This window comes from Trachurus japonicus, chromosome 1 (assembly GCF_045865225.1).
Source record: "Trachurus japonicus isolate A0001 chromosome 1, Traja_1.0".
Taxonomy (NCBI): Eukaryota; Metazoa; Chordata; class Actinopteri; order Carangiformes; family Carangidae; genus Trachurus; species Trachurus japonicus.
The window spans coordinates 796,933-823,597 of record NC_140907.1 but is presented as its reverse complement, the minus strand read 5'-3'; the positions used below and the strand labels follow the sequence as shown (position 1 = coordinate 823,597).

Sequence of the window (26,665 nt, the reverse complement as noted above, 5' to 3'; positions counted from 1 at the left end):
TACCATGCGCCTGCGTCAGCTGAGCAGCTTGCGTCTCTGCCCCGCCGATCTAAAAACTGCTTGCACCGACAATTAAAGGTAACGAACCTACTCCTAAGACTATATGGGATTATGGCAATGGGTGGAAATGGGCCAAAATGTTGAAATATCCCTTTAAACAATACATTTTATATAAGACTTATAAGATGTGGGTTTACTAACACCAGCAGAACAGAACTGCTAGCATTATCCTAATGTCTGAGTAGAATCCAGGGCTGTGCCTCATGCACTTTATGTATTAGTTGAGATTGTATTTTATCACCCTCTGATGTCAACAATGTTGTGTACAACATCAAAGGGAAGTCATACACAGGGCGAGGTAGTGAACGACTGCTTATCTCAGGATTTTTTGTCTTCCTGTGAAAACTTTGCCACTGTAATCTTTTACAGTCCCTGTTATCCATACCATAATGATGACTTCCTGCATGTGTCTCCTCAGATATTTGAAGAGGAGCACAACGTGTGGTTCCTGGATAAAGGAGGGGCCCTGGTTGCCGTGAAACAGCCGTCTGTGCCAACCAGACACTTGTGGTATGTCCATTTCGAGAAGTTTTTTCAGTCTTAAATTTCCTCTCCAATTTCCTACAGCTGTCTAAAGTAAATGCAGCCCCCCCCCCCTCCCCCTAAAAGAAAAAAGGAAAAGGAAAATTTTAAAAAAGGAAATCAGCAGGTACAGTGTTTGTGACACTTGATCCATTTAGCGATGCACTTTGACTGTGGCTCTTGAAAAAAAAAGTCACCGGCACTATAATTTGAGAGATTTTTTTTTTTCTAGCCACTTATCATTAACAAGCAGCAGTCTGAGCCCCCCCTTTTAGTGTTTTCATTAACATGTTTCTTCCCTCTTGCCAAATCGTGTGCCTACGCTTTGCCTCAGTGCAGGCTAATCCAAGTGAGACCAGATCTGTTCTCCAGTCGCTTTTGCAACAATTTTGAAATTAGTTTTAGAGCCAGTGAAGTGTAACCTGCTGGCTTTTTGTCTCCCAACCAATTTAAGAGTGATGGTAGAGGAAGAGAAAAAAAAAAACTGACAGATAGAAAGAAGCCTGTGTATCACCATAGCCACTGTACAGCAACTCTGAAACAGTATTGCTTTCTCAGCCACTGTTAACTTAAACACTTCCCCAGCCTGAATTTCATAATAGGTTCATGTCAACGCATTTCCTGTTGGAAATGCTTTTAGCTAAATGAAGACAGTGGAGGGAAGGGGGGGGGGTGTCGGAGGCAGCATGGGGGGATTTTCTTTCTTCCAAGCGCAGGCCTCAGCAGTGTTTCAACCCATGTCACACTCAGGTACTCCTGGTTGTTCTCACATCAGCACCGATGTTGATAAGCTGTCAGAATAAATAGAGCCGAGGCCTAGATGATGAAAGCTGTCCAATTTTTTTGCTGTCTCCTTCTCCCTCTGCAGTTTTGTAGTCGAACATGAAACAGTTTCTGTCCTGGGCTTGTTTTTTTTTCACCCTGGCATAGACTTTACTTACTTACGACCTGTGACGCTGCTTTTTTTTCCTCCAAAACATCGACTGTCTTCATGTGCTCTGAACGCAGTTTTGTCCCTCTCTGCTTTGATAACCAGACAGTCTTTTAAATACCCCTATTAATGCTCAGACTTTTGATATTTACCCAAAGCTACAGTAGCTAATTGCACAGAGACTCAGAGACCCGTCTGTTGAGACAAGCCAGTCATTCTGATCTCCACCTAAATCCTCCCCCGTGACCAGGCTCTAACACAGAGTGTCTGTTTCAGTGCCATCGCTATTGCCGAGTTTGTGATGAGAATACATTGTGACATACATGCACAGGGTCAGCTTTGATGAGGGGAGGCAGTGGAACCAACACAGCTTCTCCTCTGTGCCGCTGTTCGTGGACGGAGTCTTGGTGGAGGCCGGGGCCGAGAATCAAATCATGACGTGAGTCCTGACAAATCCACAAAGAGATGAATGACACGTTAGAGGGTGTTGGTTTTTGTCCTTGTCGGGGCGTGGAGGGTGAACGGGATTTTTGTCACTTTGTTCAGTCCCCTGAGTTCTTCTTTTCTTTTTCTGTTTGATGGATAAAGGACTCTTAGTAGACATCTATTCAAAGCTTTGTGGTGTTTTGTCTTTATTATGCCACATTTCTGGGAGGCAGGTAATGGGTCATGTAAGCTCTTAGTCAGATATTACATCACAGTAAAAGTCACTGTGTTTTTGTGTGTGTGTGTGTGTGTTTTTTTTTATCTTAAAGCCCTTGCAAATGTGGTTTTAAATCCTCAATAGGTCTTTATACTGTATGATTAAATAGCCATGGCTGGTAGAGCAAGAGGTTTAACACTCAAATATTCTGCTAGTTGCCTTCATCAGGATTGTGTGGGTGTCACTGGTCCAGATCTTAGTATCAAAAACACTCTCCAGCTGCTACCACCACCGCCTTCCAATCAACAAGAAAATAAAAGCAGCTAAAACAGTGGAACATGTGTACATCATTACAGTAAATTTAGAATTATAACTCTAGTTTATCACAACTCATTTCTTATTCTTGGAGAGGAGCTGAGATGTCAGAACAATGGGATCCCAAAATAGAAAAAAAAGATTAAATAATTATAATGAATAGGGGTGTGATGATACACTCATCTCACGAGGACGAGACGAGACGAGATTTTAAGAAAACTATAATGACAAAATATATGACTGGACCAACAGACTTTTATTTAACCGAGTTGCACATGCATTTTGAAATGTTTTATTATAACTCTTTACATGCATGATGTAAGCATGAGCTTTTAATAAACTTCTTCTTCCACAAATTGAAACTAAAACTAAAATGTATAAAAGTTAAAATAAAATAAATAAAATAAAATATTCCTTTCTTTTTTTCAAGTACAAACAATATTATGTGCAGTGTTTCCTCTTTTTTAAGTAGCGGCAGCGACACCCCCCCCCCCCCCAGTGCCATTTCACTATTCGGACCCGAACTATGAAGAACTCAGCTGTGACTGAAAAGCACCTAAACCGAGCTGAGTAGAGTTATAAACTGTGTAGTGGAAAGGGGTGCAAAGTAGCCTAATGGTAACTGGTAGTGGAAACCCTGTTTTACATCGTTTTAAAATAAAAATAGAAATCTCGCGAGACAGATTTTTAACGCGACGAGAAATATCGTCAAGTTTAATCTTGCAAGATCTCGTCACACCCCTAATAATGAAGAATCAGACACAAACAAACAAAGAAACAAACTGGATTGTTCAAAATGAAGGTGAGGGTTTAGTTACTAGGTCTCAGCGGTTCATTAGAACAGCATGTTGCTATTAGAAATAGAAACGTTATAGGGCCGGTTGCAATATATACTCTATACTCTGTGAAGTCAGTAAATGCATCATTTCATATTTGTCTCTGTAGCTTTTTTGGACATTTTAGCCACCGCTCTGAATGGCAGCTTATCAAGATAGACTACAAGTCCATCTTCAGCAGGAAGTGCACAGAGGAGGACTATCAAACCTGGCACCTCCACAACCAGGTAAACACTGATGTGGTTATATGGAAGTGATTGTGTTTTAAATAACTGCATGCCTTTAAAAAGACATATCACTGAATAATGTTACACATTGTAACCACAGGGTGAGCCATGTGTGATGGGACAAAAGCAGATTTACATGAAGCGCAGGCCTGGAACCTACTGCATGTTGGGAAAAGATTACTCCAGAATCCTCTCAGCTGAGTCCTGTATTTGCCGAGCTCATGATTTTGAATGGTAAGTTAGAGTTTGCCTTTTTGTGCAATGGCTTCTTTCTTCATTATTGTCAAGGGGGATTATTTTTCTCTCTATTGTCTGCAAAAGAACTTCATTAACACCAATGTTTGTTCTATAACACCGCCACACATGTACAAGCACTGCTTTCAGAGGATGTGTGTGCTTTACTGCGTTAATACTTGGATTATTTTGCACTGAGCGGATGTATATTTGTAACAATATAAAGGCTATGCCCAATTAAAAGCCAAAACATTTGAAATAAATATTGCTCTGAAGTCTTTAAATCAGCTTCCCCTCAGTAGCCACTTATTTCTTTAGAGTGAATCCATCCAGCCACCATTAAACCTCCTCTTCAGTCCACTCAAATGCGCTCTGAATGGCTGATTAAACCTACCTGTTCTAGCTACAACAACACTGAATCACATTACTTCAACCATGGAACTCTGTGGTTTGGATTTGCTGTAAAGCCCCCTCTTCTTTTGGATTAGACCAGCCTTGTAATAACCACAGTTCTAACTACTGTACACAAGAAGAAAATTAGATTCACAGATATGTTCTGTTTTAGAGGTGCTGCAGCATTTTGTATTCTAATACTAAGTGGTAAAAGTAATTTAACTGGTTTGTATTACAGCAGGATACAGAAAAACTACAAGCTTACAGCAGCTACCTAAAAAAGGCAGTGAAAGAGAAAAGTATGCAAAGTGGATGATTTGTTCCTTACCTATAAGTGGAGTCTGCCATTTTCTGTGATCAGTGCATTCACAATGTGACAACACAAGCATTCAGAAAGGAGTCCTATACAAACACTGTTCATCTCACAGACCAGCCTTCAGCTCTTTAAGTGGAATCCATTGCATATGCTATTCATGTGTCTCATTAATTTGCCCCATTTGCATGCCGGTTTTCCAATAATCTGATAAGTTTGGGGTCATTTTACACAATTTCCTCATATTGTCTGTCTCCCTAACATCTGTCTACCAGCCCGCTGTGTTTGTAATTCTGCTGAGACAGTGTGGAGGGGTGTAAATAGTTTCAATTTGTATGCAAATCCCAAATGGTTGTATTTTTATCTTGTATGACAGGGAAAAGAAGAAAGTCCCAACATACAGCAGTTATGTTAATAGTGTTTGTAGAAGGTCGGAGAGTGAGTGCTAATTGGTTCACATTGAAACTAGTGTGAAGTTGGTGCTATTTTATGTCTGACTTCTGTCTGTCTGTCTATCTCATTTGGTCTCTCTCCACAGAGACTTATTTGGTTCATGCTTAAAATTCTAAAATAAGGATTTTAAAAAAGCACCAGTGCAGAAAGAAGCTCAAATCCTTTAACTTAATTTGAGGTGTGAAGCGTCTGTCTGCCACATGATCACCTCAAGTGCATACTTATTAGACGGATATGAAATGACTGAGCTATGCATGGAAAAGAGACCTGCTCGCAAAGAATAGAATTTTTTTTTTATCATATTGAAAATGCAGAGCGAGAAACCGATGCACTAAAGATTAAGGCTGGAAAATGAAACCCCGTACTTTGGATTACACATTTCCTGAACAACATTTAGGGAACTTTCAGACCTGTTTGCCTGTTTGAATTAACTGGAAATTGGGGGTAATTTAAACAAACTGTATCATATCCAAACATAAATGTAAATAGTTTGTTTTGTCATAAACAGACATTCAGGCAAAATAATACAATTTAAAAAACATGACATTTCAACAGATTTATTTGTGAGCAGAACTTTATCAAGTTTTAGTTCTTGTATGAACAATCAATTCTTTTACTGAACAAAAAAAACATGAACCCCGCCCCACCCCACCCCAAGTTCCCTGTTAAGGGCCAACCTTCAATTTTGTAAATTTCGGATTTATTCCCTTTATTCCCATTGTTGTGATATTTACCCCAAAATCGTATATTGCTATAATGTTTGGGATATTGACATTTGCCTTAGACATATGATAAGCTCGTGACAATCAGATTAATAATGAAGCATGTAATCAACTTTTCTATAATTGGTGTAATTACTGTGTTTTGCTCTTACAGCCCAGAGAATGACATACACATGACAGGGGAAGTAGCAGTTACACACAGGGACTGAGTGTACTGGTTGTTTGATAAACAATTGCCGCAGCAGCTGACTATCATAGTTACCCTAGGTACGAAGACCAGACAACCATATATTCCCGTTAATTCCCTTGGAAAGTTTCCAACTCTGAAAATTCCCAGAATTTTGCAACCCAGTCACAGTAACTCTAAAGGTGTGTAACTAAAATACATTAAACACCAAACAGCCTATAGCTATGGAGGCTAATGCATCTATTCAAAAAGTAGTTTTGGCTAAAAGGCATTACCAGTCACAGAGAGGTGTGATAATTATGTCACTTTGTTTTCTGTGTCATTTTTCATACAGACCTAACTCTAGCATTGCTGTTAATGATCTCACTGTTAAAACATGAGCTTGGCTGTTGTGTCCCCAGAAGGACTCCACACTGACCCCACATGCTCCTCTGCAGCTGATCTGTCCTGACTGCTTGTTAATGAATAGTTCACACTGCTGTAATCACACAATCAAAATGGACCAGTCAGCCACAGGCTGGTTAGTTTTGTTTATTTGTTCTGGCTTGGTAAGTAATTGATGAATCAGTGTCATGAGCATCATTAGAAAGGACATTTGCTTACCTTGCTTTGTTAGATGTAAATCATGTTGTGATTAGAATTGCACTTGCACTCGCAGGCAAGTAAGAGTTCCTCATCTTGGTGCATGGTGACAGCCTCCCTCCAGTCTGTGTTTTTCATATGCACAGCTCTGCTGTTGTGGTGCATTTGTCAACAGTGGCCTTAATCAATATATAATAACGATGCGCCTCTGTGCCAGACAGGCTGCATGGTCACCAGTTATAAAGAGATAGATAAGACAGCGATGTGGGACCCGCTGTGTGACAACATGTCCCTTTTCACATACCGATATTGATCATGTACTGTGTGGATGTGCTCTGTTTCTCTGACAGTGATTATGGATATGAGCGGCGCGGGGACGGGAACTGCCGGCCTGCCTTCTGGTTTAATCCCTTTTCTGTGTCCAGAAGCTGCAGCCAGGGCCAGAACTACCTCAACAGCACAGGGTAAGGACTGTGTAATCTGACATACCGTCTATTTATATGTTATTTGACACAAATTGATGTGTTTTGCAGGATTTGGATGCTAAAGCAGGGCTTTATCAGAGTGTAGTACTGTATGTGTGTTTCTCCTTTAAAGACCAGAGCCTGTATTCACAAAGATTCTCAGAGTCCTCTCAGAGAGCTCCTAACTCAGCCCAAACATTCCTAGCAAGGAATCTAAGCTTAAGAGTGATTTAGGAAGTTTCTGAGAGAAACTCTGAGCAAGGAGGGTACAGAAACTTTTGTCTTAGTGGGTTGACCCCGTTGCTAGGGATGACTCATTCTTTTTTAAGCTCTGATTGGTTGTTAGAAAAAAGGACGGGAAAAAACCCAAATGCCCTCCTAGTGATGAATGGACAGTGAAATTCACCAATCACAGAACCTAGTTAGGCTATTACAGTAAGACATGTCATGAACAACTTAACATAGTTTTATAAATTGTCAGTCAGGCTTAAAAGAAGCATTCAGACTTGTGCAGTGTTCACATGCCGATAGTTATTATATTTATATTATGGTTAATCACCATTTTGCATATAACAATAGGTAAATTCAGCTCGGTAGCCAAAGCCAAGAGGCAGACTGGAACACACCGCACACAAATGTATGTATCGTTGTCTGATCAATTACATCAACAACATGGATGTCCATGAATGTGTGTTTGTGAGCCGGTAACGTGTGGACATCCAGTGGAATATGAACAAACAGCGCTACAGTGCAAGTACAAAAAACTGACAGAGGGTTCTGACAGTCATCACTGCTGTATCGGTGCATTTTTACAGTTAAACATGATAAGGGTGCGATTACCTTCATTTCTGCTGTTATTGTGGTGTTTCACACTGGGAGATCGACCACAAACATCATCCCTGCACAGTCGAATATGTAGCGTTTCATTAAATCGCTGTCATTCAGTGTTTGGAGAACATTTCTTCGATCTCTCCGTCTTTCTGCCATTTCCTTCTCTGCTTAAAGGGATAGTTCAACATTTTGGCAAATTGGCCCATTGCCATAATCCCTACAGTCATAGCAGTAGGTTCGTTACCTTTAATTGTCGGTGTAAGCTATTTTTAGAACAGTGGAGCGGAGGGGCGAGCTGCTCAGAGCTACACTACGGAGGAGGCTAAAGGAATTTCTTGGTTTCCCTCATCAAACTCATCAAATACAAAATACAAAAACTCCAAAACACTTCCGTGGACAACTTGTGACCTGCACATTCACCACGCTATGAGATAATAACAGAACGTTACGAAACAGAGCCGTTTTCGAGGTAAATACAGAGTCTGCTTGCTGAAAAACTGTCCCTGAAGGCAACGCGCATCAGCGGTTTTGCATGAATTTACCTCTAAAACAACTCTGTCTTGTAACGTCCTGTTATTATCTCATAGTGTGGTGAATGTGCAGCTCACAACTTGTCCACGTCAGCATTGGAGTTGTTGGATTGTGTATTTGATGAGTTTAATGAGGGAAACCAAGAAAGCAGCTCACGGCTCTGCTCCGCCATTCTAAAAATAGCTTGCACCGACAATTAAAGGTAACAAACCTACTGCTATGACTATAGCGATTATGGCAATGGGCCAATTTGCCAAAATGTTGAACTATCCTATACCTTTAAGAAACTCTTAGGTCTCTTAAAAGTCCTCCTCCCTCCTCTTTAAGGAGACAGATTGTCACCTTAGGAGCTCTCTGAAGGGCTAACATGCTTTGTGAATATCTTTACAAGGTCCTAGTCTTAACTTTAAGGGGACATTCTAAGAATTTTCTTAGAATTTAAAGGAACTCTACACTGCAGTGATTTGAAGACATGTGACTGATGAAATGCATTATGATCATCAGAAATTCATATAAGGAAGGTGAAAAAAAATCATTTTTGACGGATGCTTGATGTTGACACAGGTTACAGTAAACAGCAAACCCAGACAGCGTCAACCTGAACCCTAAGCTGCTGGGGGGGGGGGCTGGGTATATTGGTGCATTGCCTTTCATAAGAGAGATAGATAATAACAATAATAATCATGAAATGTTATTCAGAATAGGGTGGAAGAAAGGGATATCATCAATTTTGTATGATGGATTATCACAAATTAAATCACATATTGTCAACGTAGCAGATTAGTCTTTTTTGGGCTGAAACCATCCAAAGCCGGTCTGGAATTTATGTGTTATCTCTGAACGCATTATCAGTTTACTAATTCAAGCAATAAAGTCATAATTCATAGTAACAGTAAGTGACAGAGATGCCGGTCGAGCTCAGTCTCCACGGCAACACGGGAAAGGTTTCATTAGGTTAATAAGTGAGAACACCTGTGTGGGTTTGACCCATGGGTGTGATCATTACCAGACCTGGTTACTATGTAGTACAGCAGACCAATGCTTTACACAGCACTGATGTCTCATTGAAGTTACATGTTGGCAGATGTTTGACTGACAAAATCAAACAATCTTTAGAAGCACAGTGGGTAAATATTGTTTGCCAAAAAGCAACAACAAAAAAGACCATAATAGCACAGCAACTGACACCTGCTCAGTCAAAACAAAAATATTTGACTCCTATTTGTTTATTTCACCTATTTCACAACCAGCAGATTAGGGAATTTCTACTTCCTTTTAACTGAACCTGCTTCATCATAAACTACCACATCCATTAAGAAAAAAAAAGACTCCCACTGCAGTATTGGATTGGTTTACACCTTAGTGACAATAACTTCTCAAGAGCGAAATTCAGTTGTGTGTCTGCGATGCAATAATTTACTTTTCAAGATGTGTGTGTGTGTGTGTGTGTGTGTGTGTGTGTGTGTGTGTGTGTGTGTGTGTGTGTGTGTGTGTGTGTGTGTGTATGTGTGTTGTGGGAGCTCCCCGGGGGACTGACAACTTCCAAAGCTTATTCTCAGTGGGAGTTTTTTTTATTCACTACCACCATGATTAACTTTGGCAAGGAAGTCTCAGCCTGTGACACGGCCTGTATTGTCAGTTGTCATCCAGTGTGTTGTTGCACAGTGGAGCTGTTACAGAGACGACCGCCTCGCCGACACACTGCTCAACAGAACAGTTTACAAACCACACGCTCGTGTGGCATCCTTTCATTATTAAAAATGAAAGAAATGTGAAATCGTGTGAAGTCTGGTGTAGAAAACACAACAGAGACACTGCATTTCGACTTGTGTCTCCTCAAAGGTATCGTAAGGTGGTGTTGAACAACTGCACTAAAGGAGTGAAGGAGATGTACACAGCCAGGAAGCAGCAGTGCCCCAACAGACCTCCCAAAGGACTCTTACTGACCACCAAGGATGGCAAGCTCACCGCGAACCTGGGCAACAACGTCACCTTTCTGGTGCATCTGGATGAGGTGAGAACACAATGAAGACACATCTCTGAAATAAGCAATATTACCCGAGAGGATGTGCTTTAACGTCATTTGAGCAAGTGTCACTGAAGTGCTCAAATTACGTTTAAGCACACCCTCGAGGGTAATATTGCGATTATACAACTATTACCAACAAAGAAAAAGTAAAAGTATAATCAAAATATATAAATTTTGATGGACAATTTGCTCTCAAATTTGAAAGGTTTTTGCGAGTGTGCTTCCCGTTTCCATGGGAATACATGGGGTCCGACTAATACCTGAAACACAATCAATCACGTCAGTAGACTCCTATGTGTAATGGAACCTAGTTTACCTCTACAGCAAATAATCCGACCCTTAGTAACGACCTAGCAACAGAAAGGATTTTCTAGTCCCAGATGAGTGAACTCTGAGCTGACGTTAATGTTTTATCACGGCCTCTGACTTTCCCAAACTAAATCAATACCACGTCGCCGACACAGCTGATGGGGAAAGTCAAACATTTTGATTATTTAAAAGCCCAAAAGTCGCAAAGAGAGGTATCTTCCATTTTATCCAATGAAATATTCAGCACCAGGCCATATTTTATTTTCACCGCGGTTACAATAGTGTCTCTCTGACTGTACAGATACGGAAGGGAACAGCCTCTTGGCTAAAACGGGGCAGTTTACATCATATTCACTAAAAAATGGTTATTTAATTGTTCTAAAATTTGAGTTTGGCATCTGAAAGGAGCTCTAGGAGGTTGATTTAGTTTGTGATTTATTTTCACGAGTAACATAACGTTTCTAAAATAATAAAAATAAGAATCTATGGATGGTTACCATGGAGATGGATAAAACAACATGACATGGTGGAGTAATATGTTTAGTAATGAGTTAGGCGTGCTGTCATGCTGATTTGAGCACGTTCTCTAAATGTCTTGTTGACCAATCAGATTGCTTGGTCAGAACTACTTGTTGTATAATGGACTACTAATACCCATTTACCCAAGATATTGATTTATTCAACTTCTTTTTACTAATCTGGATTCATTGAATTTCAACCACCAGGGAAAAGCACTCTGACAGACTCTATAGCAAATTAACAACTGCTGCCTATTTTCACAACCAGCAGACACATTAGCATTAATGTGAATGTAAGTCACACTCTGCAGTTAGGTGATAATTCTCTCTGGACCGTCGTCCCATTTCAGTTAAATTCTATTCTATTCTACTTATGTAGCTCCAATGTATTCTATCCAAAGGCAGATCCAGATCTTACAATTTTACAGAAGAAAACCCAAGAGTTTTCCACCATGAGCAGCACTTGGCGACAGTGGAAAAGAAAAAGTCAGACAGAAGCAGCCTCAGTGTGGGCGGCTGTCTGCCTTGAGTGGTTGGGCTGAGGGGGGAGAGAAGGGGGAGAAACGAAAGAGAGCCGTTGTATTCAAGCGCTGCTAGACTAGTGATATTTATAGGTTTAATAATGTTATTAACAATAACAGCAGCAAGAACCATTAGTGTTGTGTCACCATCATAATTAACATTGTTATTGATTAATCCTACAGTGCAGGCTATAATTTGATTAGGTCATCCTCGGATAGAGATGGGGATCGATTAACAAAATCTATAACGGCACTGGTATCGATAAAATCTGATCAGTCTGATTCTATATTGATTCCTGTGGATTTCCAATGTGGAAAGAAGTGGGCCTATACAGGTGTTCAGTGCCACTAGCTCTATTTTTAATTTTAAAAAGTAGATAACTGCTTTAACAAGGTGTTATTACTACACAATCTTCTTTCTCCTGTGTCATTTCTTATTCTGCCTTCCCCTACATTCATTTAGTCTCAGCAGTGCTGTCAGACTAATACGTCACTTGCTCATTTATATCAACAGTGAGATTCATCTTGTGTGAAATGAAGCCAAAGTTTGGAGACTTCTGTCTCCAGTCGCTGTGATCACTTCCACTCCTCTTTCCTCGTTGCTGTCCGTCTCTAGTGAGAGTGTAGCATCATTGTTTTATAAGGCACGTGAAACAAAGTTGAAGGCACTAATATGGGAATGGTTACGTTTTCTATGGATTATACATGTAAAGGCGGCCTTTTGCTGCATGTCATTCCCCCTTTCCGCCTGTTAAAACTGTCACCACTGTGTAGTGTGAGGAAGGACAGAGGCACTGATGTTGCATTCAGGTGCAGTCAGGCAGACGGCCGTCGGCAAACCAACCGGATGTCATTTTACTCGATGAGAGAAAGACGGTAAAACGTGGGTCAGGTAAACAATACAACATCACCATGACAACATATTGTCACGCCTGTATTGTTTTGCCTCGTGCTGGTGGACCACTTGTTTACATAGAGGCTTGTTTATCCTGTTACATGCAGCGTCTGTTGTCTGTCTGACATCTGCCTGATTTCACGTGAATGCAACATCAAGAATACGTTCAGATATGCAACCGCACCGCTAGATGGGGGGAATTCCTACATATTATACCTTTAACCCTTTATAGGGCACTCATTGAAATACTTTGAAATTCAAAATTCCAACCTTAGATTGTTATTCTAGGATATAACAAGACTTAATTACAATTTTGACATTTTTCAAAATTTTTCATTTTCATGTAGAAATTGAAGGTCAACGAAGTGACCATTTTTGGTTCCTTGCCCGTTTGTGGTAAAGAAAAATTCCAAGAAGTGTATGTATAGAAAATATAAGAAAAACACATAAAGTGCAAAAATTATTAAGTTTTAGAACATGTATGGCTTTTAAATTGGAATTATTATAATATTATTGTAATAATAATAATATATATGTATATAAGCATTTGTATAAATAAAATGTATATCGTATTTTATACGATTATAAAGTCACTCATATTCACTATTTATAGCTTCAAAATGTCTTGAAATTAGTTAAAATTCTCTCTGAATTACTGAATGGTTATATAAAAACCTTAGACAACATTAATTAATCTAAAGAATTTTACACAACTGTTTATAAGTCATAAACTGAGAAAAATCACTCATATTCACTATTTATAGCTTCAAATGTCTAAAATTCTCTCTAAATCACTGTTAAGTTATATAAAAACATTAGGCAACATTAAAACACAATTTCCTAAGTTTTATTGCCTTATTTGTGAGGGAAATGCACTTATATGGTTTGTTACCTGAATAGGGCATAATGTCCAAAAACGGACACTTCAGTGTTTACCATAAACGGGCGTATGATCAAATATGGTCACTGCATTTTTCATGGTGTATTTTCACTCATTTCACTAAGATCTCCACAAACAATATTTATGTCATGACTTAGCACAACTAATCAACTGTAAAATGTGTGAGTGTCATCAACTTAGCTTGATTAGTTGTGATGTATCGATCTAATTACTACCGCGAGCCGAGCCGACTGAGCGTCTTTTTCCGCGGTCGAAAAAAAGAGAAAGTTAGCGGCATTCCTGGTCTCTGCTGATTGGTCAAAGGCTATGATGACGTATACCGTAATGTAGCCTGGTCTTTGCTGATTGGCTTGGTGAAAACCACATGTTTCTTGTTCTTACTGACGGGGAGCACGGGGCGGAAATATAACATGTGCGGAAGTGTCCAAAAACAGTCACTTGCCCGGTAAAGGGTTAAATACACAGGGCACTCTTTGACCAATGCTTCAGGGGGCTTTCACACCGACCTCGTTTGTTGAGTATCGGACTGAACCATACTGTATGTACAGGTCTGAAAGCTCCACTGGACCATGGTCCGGACCAAAGACTTGAAATTTGGTGCGACCAAAAGAGGTGTTCTTGGCACTGATGTTGCATTCAGGTGCAGTCAGGCAGACGGCCGTTGGCAAACCAACCGGATGTCATTTTACTCGACGAGAGAATGACGGTAAAACGTGGGTCTAGTAAACAATACGACATCACCATGACAACATATTGTCACACCTGTATTGTTTTGCCTTGTGCTGGTGGACCACTTGTTTACATAGAGGCTTGTTTATCCTGTTACATGCAGCGTCTGTTGTCTGTCTGACGTCTGCCCGATTTCACGTGAGTGCAACATCAAGAATACGTTCCGATATGCAACCACACCGCTAGATGGGGTAATTCCAACATACTATACCTTTAATTACACTTAATTATTATTTAGTATACGTACAGTATAACAATTCATGAAGTAAAAGTCAATGTGTTGGTTCCTGTACAGCAAAGATTGAGACCTGCAGGGAACTGAGCGTAAAGCTGTTTTGTTTTACCTATAAAACATTAACAACATAGAGTTTAACCAAGGCCCAAGGCAGAAATGCTGAAGTTGGGAGTGCTGCACTTTCCAGGAAACTAACCTGGTTCTAAATACTTTGAAAAGTTTAATAGAGTCAAATGGCTCTAAATTGCCAAGTCTATGGAAGAGTCCTGAGCCAGAGGCAGAAGTCAACCTCACCAGAGACCCTGTTAGTGAGTGAAAGGCACTGTGTTCAGGATCAGTCTTCCCAGGCTGCCTGGTCACATGGAAACTGCCTCACATGTTCCTAAGGCAGAATATGGTCTGACATTAACTGCAGTCTTCGGGGCCTTAGAAGAAGTGTTTTCCTGCTATTGCAACAGCTCAAGGTAAGTGTGTGTCCCACAGGGTGTTGTCCAGGCCCAGTTGTCATATTACTGTGTGATGAGTTGAGGAATCGAGGCCTATTTCTTTCATTAAGAGGGTGATTGTCTTGATGGAAAAGTGGAGGGAGCGATACAGGACGTGGGGGTGGGAAGCACAGATGTGATAAAAGAAGGGTGCGGTAAAGAATCCTTATGGCATCAGCCCTCTTAGAGAGAATTCTCTAGATGATTTCAAAGTTTAATTTATATTCATGAAGTCTGCAATGGCTGTATTTCTTGGGGACAGCGAAGGGGCCTTTAATATTTAATTGGTAGAAGACTCTGTGGCACATAACTACATTTAAAAATACGGATCAAATCTAATAAAATGATGGATCTGTGTTTTTGGATATGATCAGACAGGCATGACTGCATGGTACATTGCATCTGCTTTCTATCGGATGAGGGGCCCGGGTATGCAATACAACAATCACAGCTACAGATTAGCTTTGGAAAAACGACTTTACCAAGCGATTGGCTTCCACATTTAGCATCAAAAAAAAGGAGAGGAGGGAAGCTGTGAATTTGAGACGCTTCATATCATCATTTAAAATGGTTTAGTGTTTACAGTCTATAGTGTTGGTGTGTGTCTGCAGCTGCAAAAAGTTAATTACCATATGCTTACAACCAGTAAGAAGTTCTGCATGAACTTGCATGATCTAGCTCCATTGCACAAACACCTGCAATGACAACCTGCAAAAAAAAAAAAAACAAAGTCACATATTACAGACTGGAGCTGTAGTTTTAGATTCAGTGTTGTTCCAGAGGGAAATGAAGAGCAGAGCTGTGTTGTGGAATATCCTGTTAAACTTTAGCAGAGGTTTCACATGACGTTCTGCGTCATCAGCATCATCACATTGAAACAACTGTGCATGAACAAACAGCAGTTCCCATACGCAGCCCAGTCTTTTCTCTTGTTTTGATTGTAATATTCCCATGTACTCTTATTTCCACAGTATTATGACCTCATTCTCAAAATGTCAGATTTACTTCTTTGTTGCCACAGTGTGGCTGTTAATACTCTGTCGTACTTTTAGCACATGTTTCAGTAAAACTGGTTCTGCCTCCAAACTACACATTCAAACACAGAAGCACAGACAGCCTTCCTAATATAACTTACCTGCCTTTAGGAAATTGAATTGAATTCAATGTGCACCACCTGCTGTTTTGTTTGTCATTGTTACTTTTGAATTCCAGGTTTCCTCATACATAGACTATTATTTTTTTCTTTCATAACCAGTTCATCTCCTGCTGCTTACATTTCCTGAGCTAACATCAGCTATGTATCTGCTGACAGCTGCTAGCTTGTGTCAGCTGCCCAGCAGGTAGGGGTGGACTGAAAACTAGTTCTGTAGCAAACAGACAAAAGCCACAGGCCACTTTTAATCTTATTTTCTATTTAATGTGCAGAGGGAGGCATGTTTTAATCTGTTTATTGTTGTATTTATTTATTTTTACTGGAGCTACGCTAAGCTAGGAGGTCCCCAGTGAGAGGCACCCTACAAATTACTGGGCCCATGATGTTAGCTGACTCAATTTGATCTTCACAATGTCTTTATTCATTTAGTAAAGTTAGTAAAACTCGCAGACATTGGTCATGCTTCACTTGTTTTGTTCTTTTATCATAGAGACTCTTATTTTACACAGAAAATTCATTCAGATTTCTCTAATGGCTTTTAATTGTACCCTTAAGGTGTGAGAACCTGAAAGGATTTATTTATAACTGTTATACTGTCTGGTTTTAGTAATGTAGTGTTCATCTTGATGTGGATATGTGCTGCCATCCCCTGCTTCCATCTGCATGGCCATAACTACAAACAGCATCCCCAGTTAAATATTCGTCCAACAAGTTCAAAAGACTTTGTCTTGGTTAGTACAAGCTCCTTGTGATCTCCCAACTATTGTTTGAATTCTTATCAGCCACTTCTCTGTTTGAGACTCTAGTCACATTTGGGGGGGAAATGTTTTACAGTTGTTGTAGCTCGTGTTATCTTTTTTTGTGAAACATACTTCTGCCCCAGTGAAAAATCTCAATGGAATCTCCTGCCAATGAGCATTATGATCAAACATGAAAGACACGACGACTGAGGATTCCCATCTAAAATATTAACTGCAGTGTTCATTTTTGAAATATTTGGATTTTTACAGACTTGTTTGGCTGTTGGGAGAAATTAGAAACACTTCTCTGATATGCCACAGGCAGGCTGTGGACAAGCTGTCTGTGTAATAAAATTGACTATTAATAACTATAGGTAATCCTTCTATAGCAATGTGTCTAGACAATTTAAATCCTTTTCTCTCCTGATCATCCTCACCTATTTGCAGTTGTGTCCTCCAAGGTAAAACATTGCACACAAAAAGCCACAGACTTTCTTTCATCTTCACACCATTAAAGGGACAACAAGGAGTTTTGGAAAGCAAAGTGTTTTCACACTACATTTCCCATGAGCCTCTGTGGAATTCTTGGACCGGCGCAAGACGTACGAAAGCGAAAACATTTGCCAAAAATGTTTTTATTAATTAAGAATGAAAGTCGGAGGTTCAAAGACGATCAGATACTGTCGTAGGTAGTTCCGACCATAAACGGCGATCCGGCTGAGTTATTCCCATGACCCGCCGGGCAGCATCCGGGAAACTGAAAGTAGGAAATGCTGGGCGAGCCGACCACTAAATAATAATAAGAAAATAACTATAAAGACAAAACAATATATTTATTGAAAATGGACCCATTAACAAGTGTGAGTAACATAGATTCATCCACATTAATATAATATCTTTAAGGAATTATTAACAAATACACAGGGCAGACATTCACACCAGAGGCCCTGGCCCTTGTCTTTGCTCATTTCAGATTGATGCAGTTGTCATTTTCCCATCAAGCACCTACATTGTTTAAAAAATAAATATACCCTCAATCATGTGTATGTTGGTTTTAAAATGAGGTGCGGTCCTGTACATTGTTGGCAGATGGCTATCAGTGGAAAGGTGATCAAAATCGAAACAAATACTATTAGTATCTATTATAATATTATATCTGATCTGAATTTGTGGTATAGTGTATTACTGTTATTAGAATTGGGCATTATCAAGGTCGTAATATGCACCTAAGTAGAGCTGAAAATATGTGTCAGATGTTTGGATGAGTTAGGTGGAACATCGGAGCTTCTTTGTAGTGTGTTGTGTAACATTACAGTTGCGTCATGGCTGTCTCTCACATTAATGAGGCTCTGCAGGGAAGCATTCCTTCTCACTACAGAAAAGATTAGGCTATACAGGAAGTGTTATGTTACAAACATTTCAAATATGAGCTTAAATTTTTGTGATTTCCCACCCTTTGCTTTTTTGGAGCAGAGGAGAACTACAGTGTTATTATAACTCTGTATGTTATCCATTATGTATGTATGAAACTATTTGCTACTTTGGACAGTTCTATACAATTGAATTCCTCTTCACAGACTTTGATGGTGGTATTCCAGCACGTTTGATCTCTACCATGAATATGGAGTTCCATGAGAGTGGAAGGAACAGCTGCACTGTTGTTTGTTGTCACTCATCACTCCAACACTATAGGCTTGGTTTTGACATGTACATTAACAAACGCTGGCCTTGTGCATCCAAACCCTTGTCAAGTGGAAAAGCAGCGCTTTCACTGCAAACTGACACTGATGTCCCATCCTCAAGGCTCCAGCCATAATGTTTTGGGAGCTGGAGCTCTCCCTGGGAGATGCAGGCACACAAAGAGTGACATTTAGAGAGATGGGTCAGCATCAGTCTTATGCAGATTACTGAATTCCATTGTGACTGATAAAGAGAGCAAGAATGGACACAGAATGGACGGCAGACACCAAGACAAGCCTAGTTACATTGGCGCCACCAAGCCCGGGTCTTGTTTGCATGCCAGCTCATTATAGCTCGTAACAATGCCTGCGCTGTCAGACCCTGTTCTATGCTATTCTGTATTCTCTCCAGCCGCTTATCAGAGATATCATTTTCTAGGCAAAGTGATGTGAAATATCCCCAGAAGCCTCCACCAAACCCCCCGTGTTTTTACATGGAATCACACAAAGAAGGGACTCGGGTAATGAGGGATAGAAGGAGTAAAAGAGCAGAAAGAAAACAATAGGTGTATTTATTTTTGTTTTATAGTACGTTTTGTTAGAGCCAGCATGCTAATGCACTGTTACAAATGACAATCCCACAAGCAAATGCGCTACAATGAGCCATGGGGAGGCTGGGGGTTTGCCTTCACAGGCCTGGGGGGGGACGAGCTCAGGTTTGGTCACAGTGGCAGCTGGAGCCACCAACACTTGTGCTGTTTGCTGATCCTCGGATAGAGACAGATGTGACTCCCCGAGGAAACATGCAGGCAGCTGAGGATCCACACACCATGCGGAAGCAAACATGGTGGAATGGTTGCATATACTGTATACAAACACATATGTGCACAGATATGTGTCTGTATGTCATCATCATTATCTGCTGCTAAATAAGTCAGACAAAAATATGCCAGTAAAATCAGTATCTGGAAGAGGAATAATTGAAAGAACAACCGTGATTATCTAACTGTGTAATTACAGTAATTACAAAGTGTTAGCATATACTTTGGTGGAAATGAACATATTATGTGACGAGCAAGAGAATGGCAGGATATTATATAAATGAAGGAAATCATATTTCCTGTAAAAGAACATGTTGTGTTACAAAGTATTAGAGACATTAATATGTGTGATCCATCACTGTGTGTCAAATCTTAGTCTCTCATCCCAGTCTTTGTCAATACCAATGAGAAAGAAAGAGGTGAGAGTGCAAGTTCCTCTCTAGCACCACTGTCATCTTGACAGCATCTGTTAGAATATGCAGTTCTCCCTCAGTCACTTCCTTCTACATGTTCCTCTGATCAGTGTGCAGTGTAATAATCAGTTGCACTGTCTCTTTTTTTTGACAAAGCATGAGGAGTTTTCAGATTTCACAATGTGTTGTATAGTGATGAAGTTTCCAAATTGAAAATTATACTGATAATGAGAGAGAGTGAGTCACCAACTGTCTTTAAAGGGATAGTTCACCCTAAATTGAAATTTCACTCATTATCTACTCACCCTCATGTGGACTAAGGGCTGGGAGAAGTTTCAGAGTTATCCGTGGCTTCTCTGAGTTACAGGGGGTCTCGGCGTAGCAGTGCATGTCAATATAACGGTTGCATATGGATACCGATTGTCTTCGTAACACAAAGACACACCAAAAAACATCCAAATACCTCCATGCTGCTCGTATGTAATGTTCGTCTTGTATTGAAGCCCCGAAATGCGAAATTGTCCCGAAAAAAATTAAATAAGTCTATATTTCAAGCTTGTCCAATTTGGACAAAACCGAAGAGGAGCTTCTGCTACAAAACAAGCTTGAAATATAGACTTGTTTATTTTTTTTCGGAACAATTTCGCATTTCGGGGCTTCAATACAAGACGGACATTACATACGAGCAGCATGGAGGTATTTGGATGTTTTTTGGTGTGTCTTTTTGTTACGAAGACAGTTGGTATCCATTTGCAACCGTCATATGGACATGCACTGCTACGCCGAGACCCCCTGTAACTCAGAGAAGCCACGGATAACTCTGAAACTTCTCCCAGCCCTTAGTCGACATGAGGGTGAGTAGATAATGAGTGAAATTTCAATTTTGGGTGAACTATCCCTTTAAAACAGTGATTTGTTAAATATTTCCTGTGGCAGCTGAAAGTAAGAGGTTGGTGAGGTGGTGCTTCCTTCCAGGTCATGCAGAGCTCCTACTAACAAGGTCCATAAATCAAACATTGAGTCCTGAGGGTTTCGTTAGACATGATTCATTATGTGAAAATTGAGTTGTTTTAATTTTGATTGGTAGAGATCTCAGGTAGAAATGCATAGCCTGAAAGTACAGTGAGCTAGAAAAAAAGAAATAGTCATCAACATTCTTCATTTGCTGAGGTGAAGGTTTGATTTGACTTTTTTAATAATTCATCTTAAATATTTTAGATGGTCATTTGTCACAGAGGGGGCTGGAGCCAATCCCATTATAGAGCGAGGGCGGGCTACACTCTGGACAAGTTGCCAGGCAGACTATATTTTTATCAAAATATTTTGAGGTGAGAACATAATTACAAATTCTAATTGGTTGCATTTGTATTAATTCTGGTGATGATGAGATTAAACCCAATAGCTAAAAGGACTAGCAAGAAAATAAAATGTGTGTATGATCTACATCCAGTAAAATACACAATGATGAAATGTGTGAAGTGAGATTTTGATTATAATGCAGGTTTAGCTTCCAAAGTCATTCTGTGAAAGCATCAAATCCTCAGTCCACAGATACATGGACCTGTATCCAGCCTGAGACTTCAAACCAGCTGTCAGGACTTCTGTTACTTTGTGAAGTCACAACAGTGACAGTGAAGTTGAGTGAACAGTCGCTGCTCTCAGCCATTCCCCCTAGCCCCTGTGGTATATTGATGTGTTGATGAGAAGAAGTGATCACCACTGACACATCTTTTCTTACATTCATAAAAAGGGTTTATTACAAGAAAGAACAGTGTCACAAAAATGCAGAATCCTGGAGTGTCTCTAGTGCCAATATGAGATCCCTCTCTTTTGGCCCAAAGCCCTAAACCTTATATACGTTGTCTAACTCCAAAACTCCAACTTCTCTAAACAGAGGGTTGTAGCTGACCAAGATGGTCATAAACACAACAATACCTAACCTGTACAATTTACCCTCTGACATTTAACCTCTAGGCCAATGTAAACATAGATGGGGCAAACCACATACAGGTGTACACGAAAAGTGACATAACCTCTGACCTAAACGTTTAGCCTTTAGGCCAAACAAAGCATTGATTCACATTATAACAGGTCATTTTTCCTTAAGCAAGTTAAGAATTTCAGGTGGATAATACACTACACCCCGCCCACCATCCAACCTTGCAGAATTCAGTCTCTTTGACTCAAATCTGCTATTATTTCAGAAAACAAGAAGCCAATCAGAAGAGAGAGAGAACATCTCTTCTGAACAAACAGAAGAAAGAACAACTATCACAGGAAACAGACAAATGGCATATCACTGAAAAGTTTTAGCATGTGAAATAATGATTGAGATGACAACAAGGTTCACAATATGATGAGTCAAAATGCTGCTGTATTATCATTTAATGCATTGTGTGTTGTGCTGTTGTGTTGTGTTTCAGGGGGACTCTTTGCGGACTAACATTCAGCTGGACTTCGGCGACGGCACGGCCGTGTCTTATTCTAACCTGAGCTGGACTGAGGAGGGGATCAAACACGTCTACAAGTCTGCTGGAATATTCCGTGTCACAACGCTGGCAGAGAACACGCTGGGTTTTGACACCACCACACTCTTCCTGCATGTCACATGTAAGAGCTCTCACTGCAACACAACACAACAATCTGCGACTGCTTTCAACTGAAAACCTCGCCAATAAGTTTCCTCTCCAGAATTATTATGAAAGGCATAAGTACCCCACAGAGACTGGGACTATTTTCCTGTCACTTTACAAAATTCTGTGTCGTCCCCCTTGATTTTATTGTTTGAGGCAGATTTTGTAATGGACTGCACTTAAAGTGCCCTGGTGTTATCAACAACTCACTTTAAAGCACAGGCCACATTCACCAGTTCATACTGTGTTTTTATATCTCGCCACCACTCACACACCAATGATAGATGAAGGTCTGAAAGGAGCTCCTGCAGACACTGCTTAGAACTGACAAAGATGCTGCCGACCTAGTTTTCAAGTTAGATACAAATGCTTCAACTAGGTTTCTATTTGCTGTGACTGCTGAAAGATGCTTTAAAAGCATACCTATTAGGATGACCTCTGACGTCGAAAATATTTGAAAATAGGATAATGCACGGGACGGAGTTTGTCCTATTGTTGTACATCATCTCCCATATAACATAATCAGAATAATGTAGAATCAAGTAAAATCCCATCACCTGACGTCAGTGTCAGTGTCTGTGGCTACATTCTCCACCTACAGATGGCTGTTGTTGTTGTGTGGTGCTGGTGCTGTTAGTGGTGTGAAAGTCTACAAGTGAAATCTAAGAGAGGCTGTCACAGAGACAGAGGGCTGAATGGAACACAGAATGTTGCTGGGTCTGGCTTGTCCCTGGTGATGAATACAAAGCAAAGTGCTCTGTCGCCCATGGAGAGATGCTGATCCCAAACAGCATGCTGCAGGTGCTGCCTCTGTCCAGGCAACTGAGGAGCAGACCAGTGAGTGGAATCACTCAAGTCCTTATGTCCCAGACTACCTGTATATTGTCTAATTCATTGTATAGCCTCTATTTGAGGCTATACCATACACTAACCAATATACTGTGGGCAGCGAGTCCATAATCAGTAAATTGATGGATAGCTCTGCCCTACAAAGGCAAAGTGCAGTATCTGTTTTTTTTTTTTGACCAATCAAAAGCGTGGCATATTCTCTTCAATCTGGTAGAATTTGATAATGGTACTGCTAAAATTTCCAGAGTTATTGGGCTTTTTATTTTGCTGTCCATCCAAAAAAGCACTGTGAAACCAAGGCAAAGTGCAGTATCTGCACCAAAACCAAGGCAAAAGTGCAGTATCTGCCATAAAACTGTCAACACTGGTCACAAAATCTGCCATAAAATAGTCAAAATTGGTCAGAAAGACAAACTACAAAATACATTGAATTCAGTCCACCTTTATCTAATCAATTATAGACTTGGTAGTTATTCATAATTTGATGTTTAAACCTCACATTGAAAAACACAAAAAGATGTTTTTCTCAGTTTTTCTCACTTTGCCTTTGTAGGGCAGAGCTAGGTCTCATCCACGCACTTACGTAATATTGTCTGCACATAGAAGGTGCATGGTGCCTTATACCACTCAAACATGAAGTGCATTTATCATCAGATATAAGCTTATGAAGAATTGTTAGTATGTATCTTGCAGGGATGAGGTTAGCGAACTTATTCAACTGAATGAGCCATGGTACATTCATAAGTGCCCTGCCCTGAACCATGTATTATGCAATTCAGCAGCTATAATAAACACTAACAACTATTGGGAGGGAGGTCATAGCATGTGTGTGTGTGTGTGTGTGTGTGTGTGTGTGTGTGTGTGTGTGTGTGTGTGTGTGTGTGTGTGTGTGTGTGTGTGTGTGTGTGTGTGTGTGTGTGTGTGTGTGTGTGTGTGTGTGAAACCAGACAGTGGAGAGGGCCTTTAAGGCCACTGCAGCTAATTGCCAGTTATCTAAGGATACGATGCCCGAGCAGTGGTTTATTTTAAAGTGGAGCCAATCGCAGGATTGTCACACCTTCTGGCTCTATTCAGATGGCAATGAAAGAGTGTATCATATTAAGTTTCCAAGGGAATTACAGAAGATCATTTCAGTATACATCAGCTTGACTCTTTGTCTTGTTACTCCTTCATTGATTTGTTCAATCCATTTTAATTTAACTTTTTTTGCCTTCCTGATGTGTCAGCTAGTGTGCTCTGGGTTTATTCTTTTCTGAGGGCAACAATTTCAGCTGGATTTATTTCATAGTCTAGGTGATGCTTTCAGGAGGAAATATCAAAAACTACTACAATGATTCCTTGGCTGTGCTTATTTAACACCAAATGACTGTCATTCACACACACACACACACACACATACACACATAAGTGCACCCACACGGAGCAGCACAGATGAGCCTTTTACTTTGGGGTAGCGATAAAGATTAGTTCTGGTTAAAGAGGATGAGAGCGAACAGAAACGAGCACATCACCTACTCAAACCTTTTGTTGGAGTTTTTCCACTGGTGTATTACACCTGAAACTTCATCCCTAAGATTAGTAGAAAGCGACCCAGATCCCTGCCGGGTCTGGTTATGTACTTAGTGAGAGGGCAGCATTATCCAGAAGGAGTCATGTGAAAAGGGAATGATGGTGTCAACATATTTTTAGTTGTAAAATTTTGCAAAGGAAGTGAAATCCCCAAAACTACCGAGCTGACAGACCACGACTGTCAGACACTGTCAGGATATCATTGTTTTTTAATTAATATTATTATTATTGATCACCCAACAAGATCTTATGATTGATTGGTGATTATTTCAGCCTATTCTATCTGGGAGAGGCTGTCAGACAACAAAAACCAAAATCAACTAGTCTCATCCAACATAAATCACAGCAGATTGTTTCCTTCTGAACTTTATTTGTATCCATTTAGAAGTATATAAGTGTCATTTTTAAGAGCCATGGTTGACAGTTGACATAATTTATGTAATCAGAACAGAGTGGTCAGGGTGAACATAGTTATCGCTGCCAAGGAGCCAGGTACATTCATCAAACCTCAATATGCATTAAACCTTCAGGTTCATTTAAAACCTCATTTCACCCTGAAAAGCAATAGCTGTTGTCATTAGTTTCAGAGCACAAAAGACAGAGTGAGAGATGACTCTTATATTTGTGCATTTTTAATCATTGTTATAAATAATAATTGTAATGTCACAAGTTGGAGTGGAAGTGGAATTTGGAACCAAGGAAACATATTGAGTCTTTATTCATCTCCTGCCATCGTGGTGTACCCACTGTTAAACAGCTCATCATAATCGTCTTCTCTATCAGGCAATCTCCACCTGCCAGCATGAGGTTGTCACTTTCTAGCTGGAGCCGTGTGACTCACTTTACATTTATTGTATATAAAAAAACCTGTATTAAACAAAAGACAGACATTACAGTGGGAGAACAGTTCCATTACAGTGTGATTTAGTGTTTCTGTCTCTGAACACCACTTAAATGATGTGTTGGCTTTATTATGTGGATAAAAAAGTGTTTTAGTCTTAATCCAGTTTCATATGACGTAGTTATGCCCATCATCTAATTTGATGAATGAATTGGAAGATGATGATGAAGATCAAGATAATCCCTCACAATGAAAGAGAGATTCACAGTCATGTTTTTTTTAGTTGCATTAAATGAAACCATACATTTTATATTTTAACACGCAATATCAGGCTAAATAAATGGAGTGGGATTAAATGGACAAGGACAAAATCAGCTTACCCACAGTGTGTGACGAGAGAAACACTAACCACAAGTAGATATTGAATCCCAATGTCTGGTGTCTGCTTCTATCCATCATTTCATATAACACTCATTTGGCAGCGGCCCGAGGATTCCTTTCTACGAGTAAATCTTTTTAGGGAGTTTGTAGTCCCATATTTGTTCCCAAAATGTTTGAATCTATCCACCCATCTATTTTCTTTATCCACTTATACTGCCCATGGGGATTTGTTGGGGATGGGAGATGGATCCTACCTCTGAACCCCGGGAAGCACATTGGACTGGTTGCTAGTTAATCACTGAGCTACAGTAAGACACACATTCACACTTTTGTATTTCTTTTCTCCACCAGAGATGCAGGTGTCTGTACTGTGGGAGAAAACCTGTTTCACCCTGTACTTGGGATTTGCGATCTTACCGATTGGCTTTTTCTTATTGTGATTCACAAACACACTCTGTGGTTTCTCTTCAACTTTCTTAGGTCCAGTGGAGAACGTCCAGCTACTAGCTCCCTTTGTGGTCATAAGAAACAAGGAGGTGAACATCACAGCAGTGGTCTTACCCAGTCACCCACGTACTGTCACATATTTCTGGTGGCTAGGCAACAATACTGAGGTAAGTCCTCCAGGATTAGACTCATTTATAGCCTACATTGACTTTTTACCTTTTTGCTTTCTGCGTTGGCTTTTATATGTACAGCTTTGCAAAGCACAACCAGATA

At 40.1% G+C, this 26,665-nt stretch overlaps 1 protein-coding gene and 1 long non-coding RNA gene across 2 annotated transcripts in view; both read left to right on the top strand.

Annotated features, from left to right (window-relative positions):
- LOC146991054 (uncharacterized) overlaps window positions 1-26,665 on the top strand; it is a 607,823-nt gene that overhangs the window by 512,600 nt on the left and 68,558 nt on the right. The gene's annotated exons all lie outside the window — the stretch shown is intronic.
- Window positions 1-26,665, top strand: part of sorcs3a (sortilin related VPS10 domain containing receptor 3a) — a 272,255-nt gene that overhangs the window by 227,394 nt on the left and 18,196 nt on the right. The window contains exons 13-20 of the mRNA XM_085792439.1: window positions 479-570; window positions 1,845-1,952; window positions 3,417-3,534; window positions 3,635-3,768; window positions 6,769-6,882; window positions 10,087-10,258; window positions 22,096-22,282; window positions 26,426-26,559. Of these exons, the coding sequence (XP_085648565.1) occupies window positions 479-570; window positions 1,845-1,952; window positions 3,417-3,534; window positions 3,635-3,768; window positions 6,769-6,882; window positions 10,087-10,258; window positions 22,096-22,282; window positions 26,426-26,559 (1,059 nt within the window). The remainder of the gene's footprint in view (window positions 1-478; window positions 571-1,844; window positions 1,953-3,416; window positions 3,535-3,634; window positions 3,769-6,768; window positions 6,883-10,086; window positions 10,259-22,095; window positions 22,283-26,425; window positions 26,560-26,665) is intronic.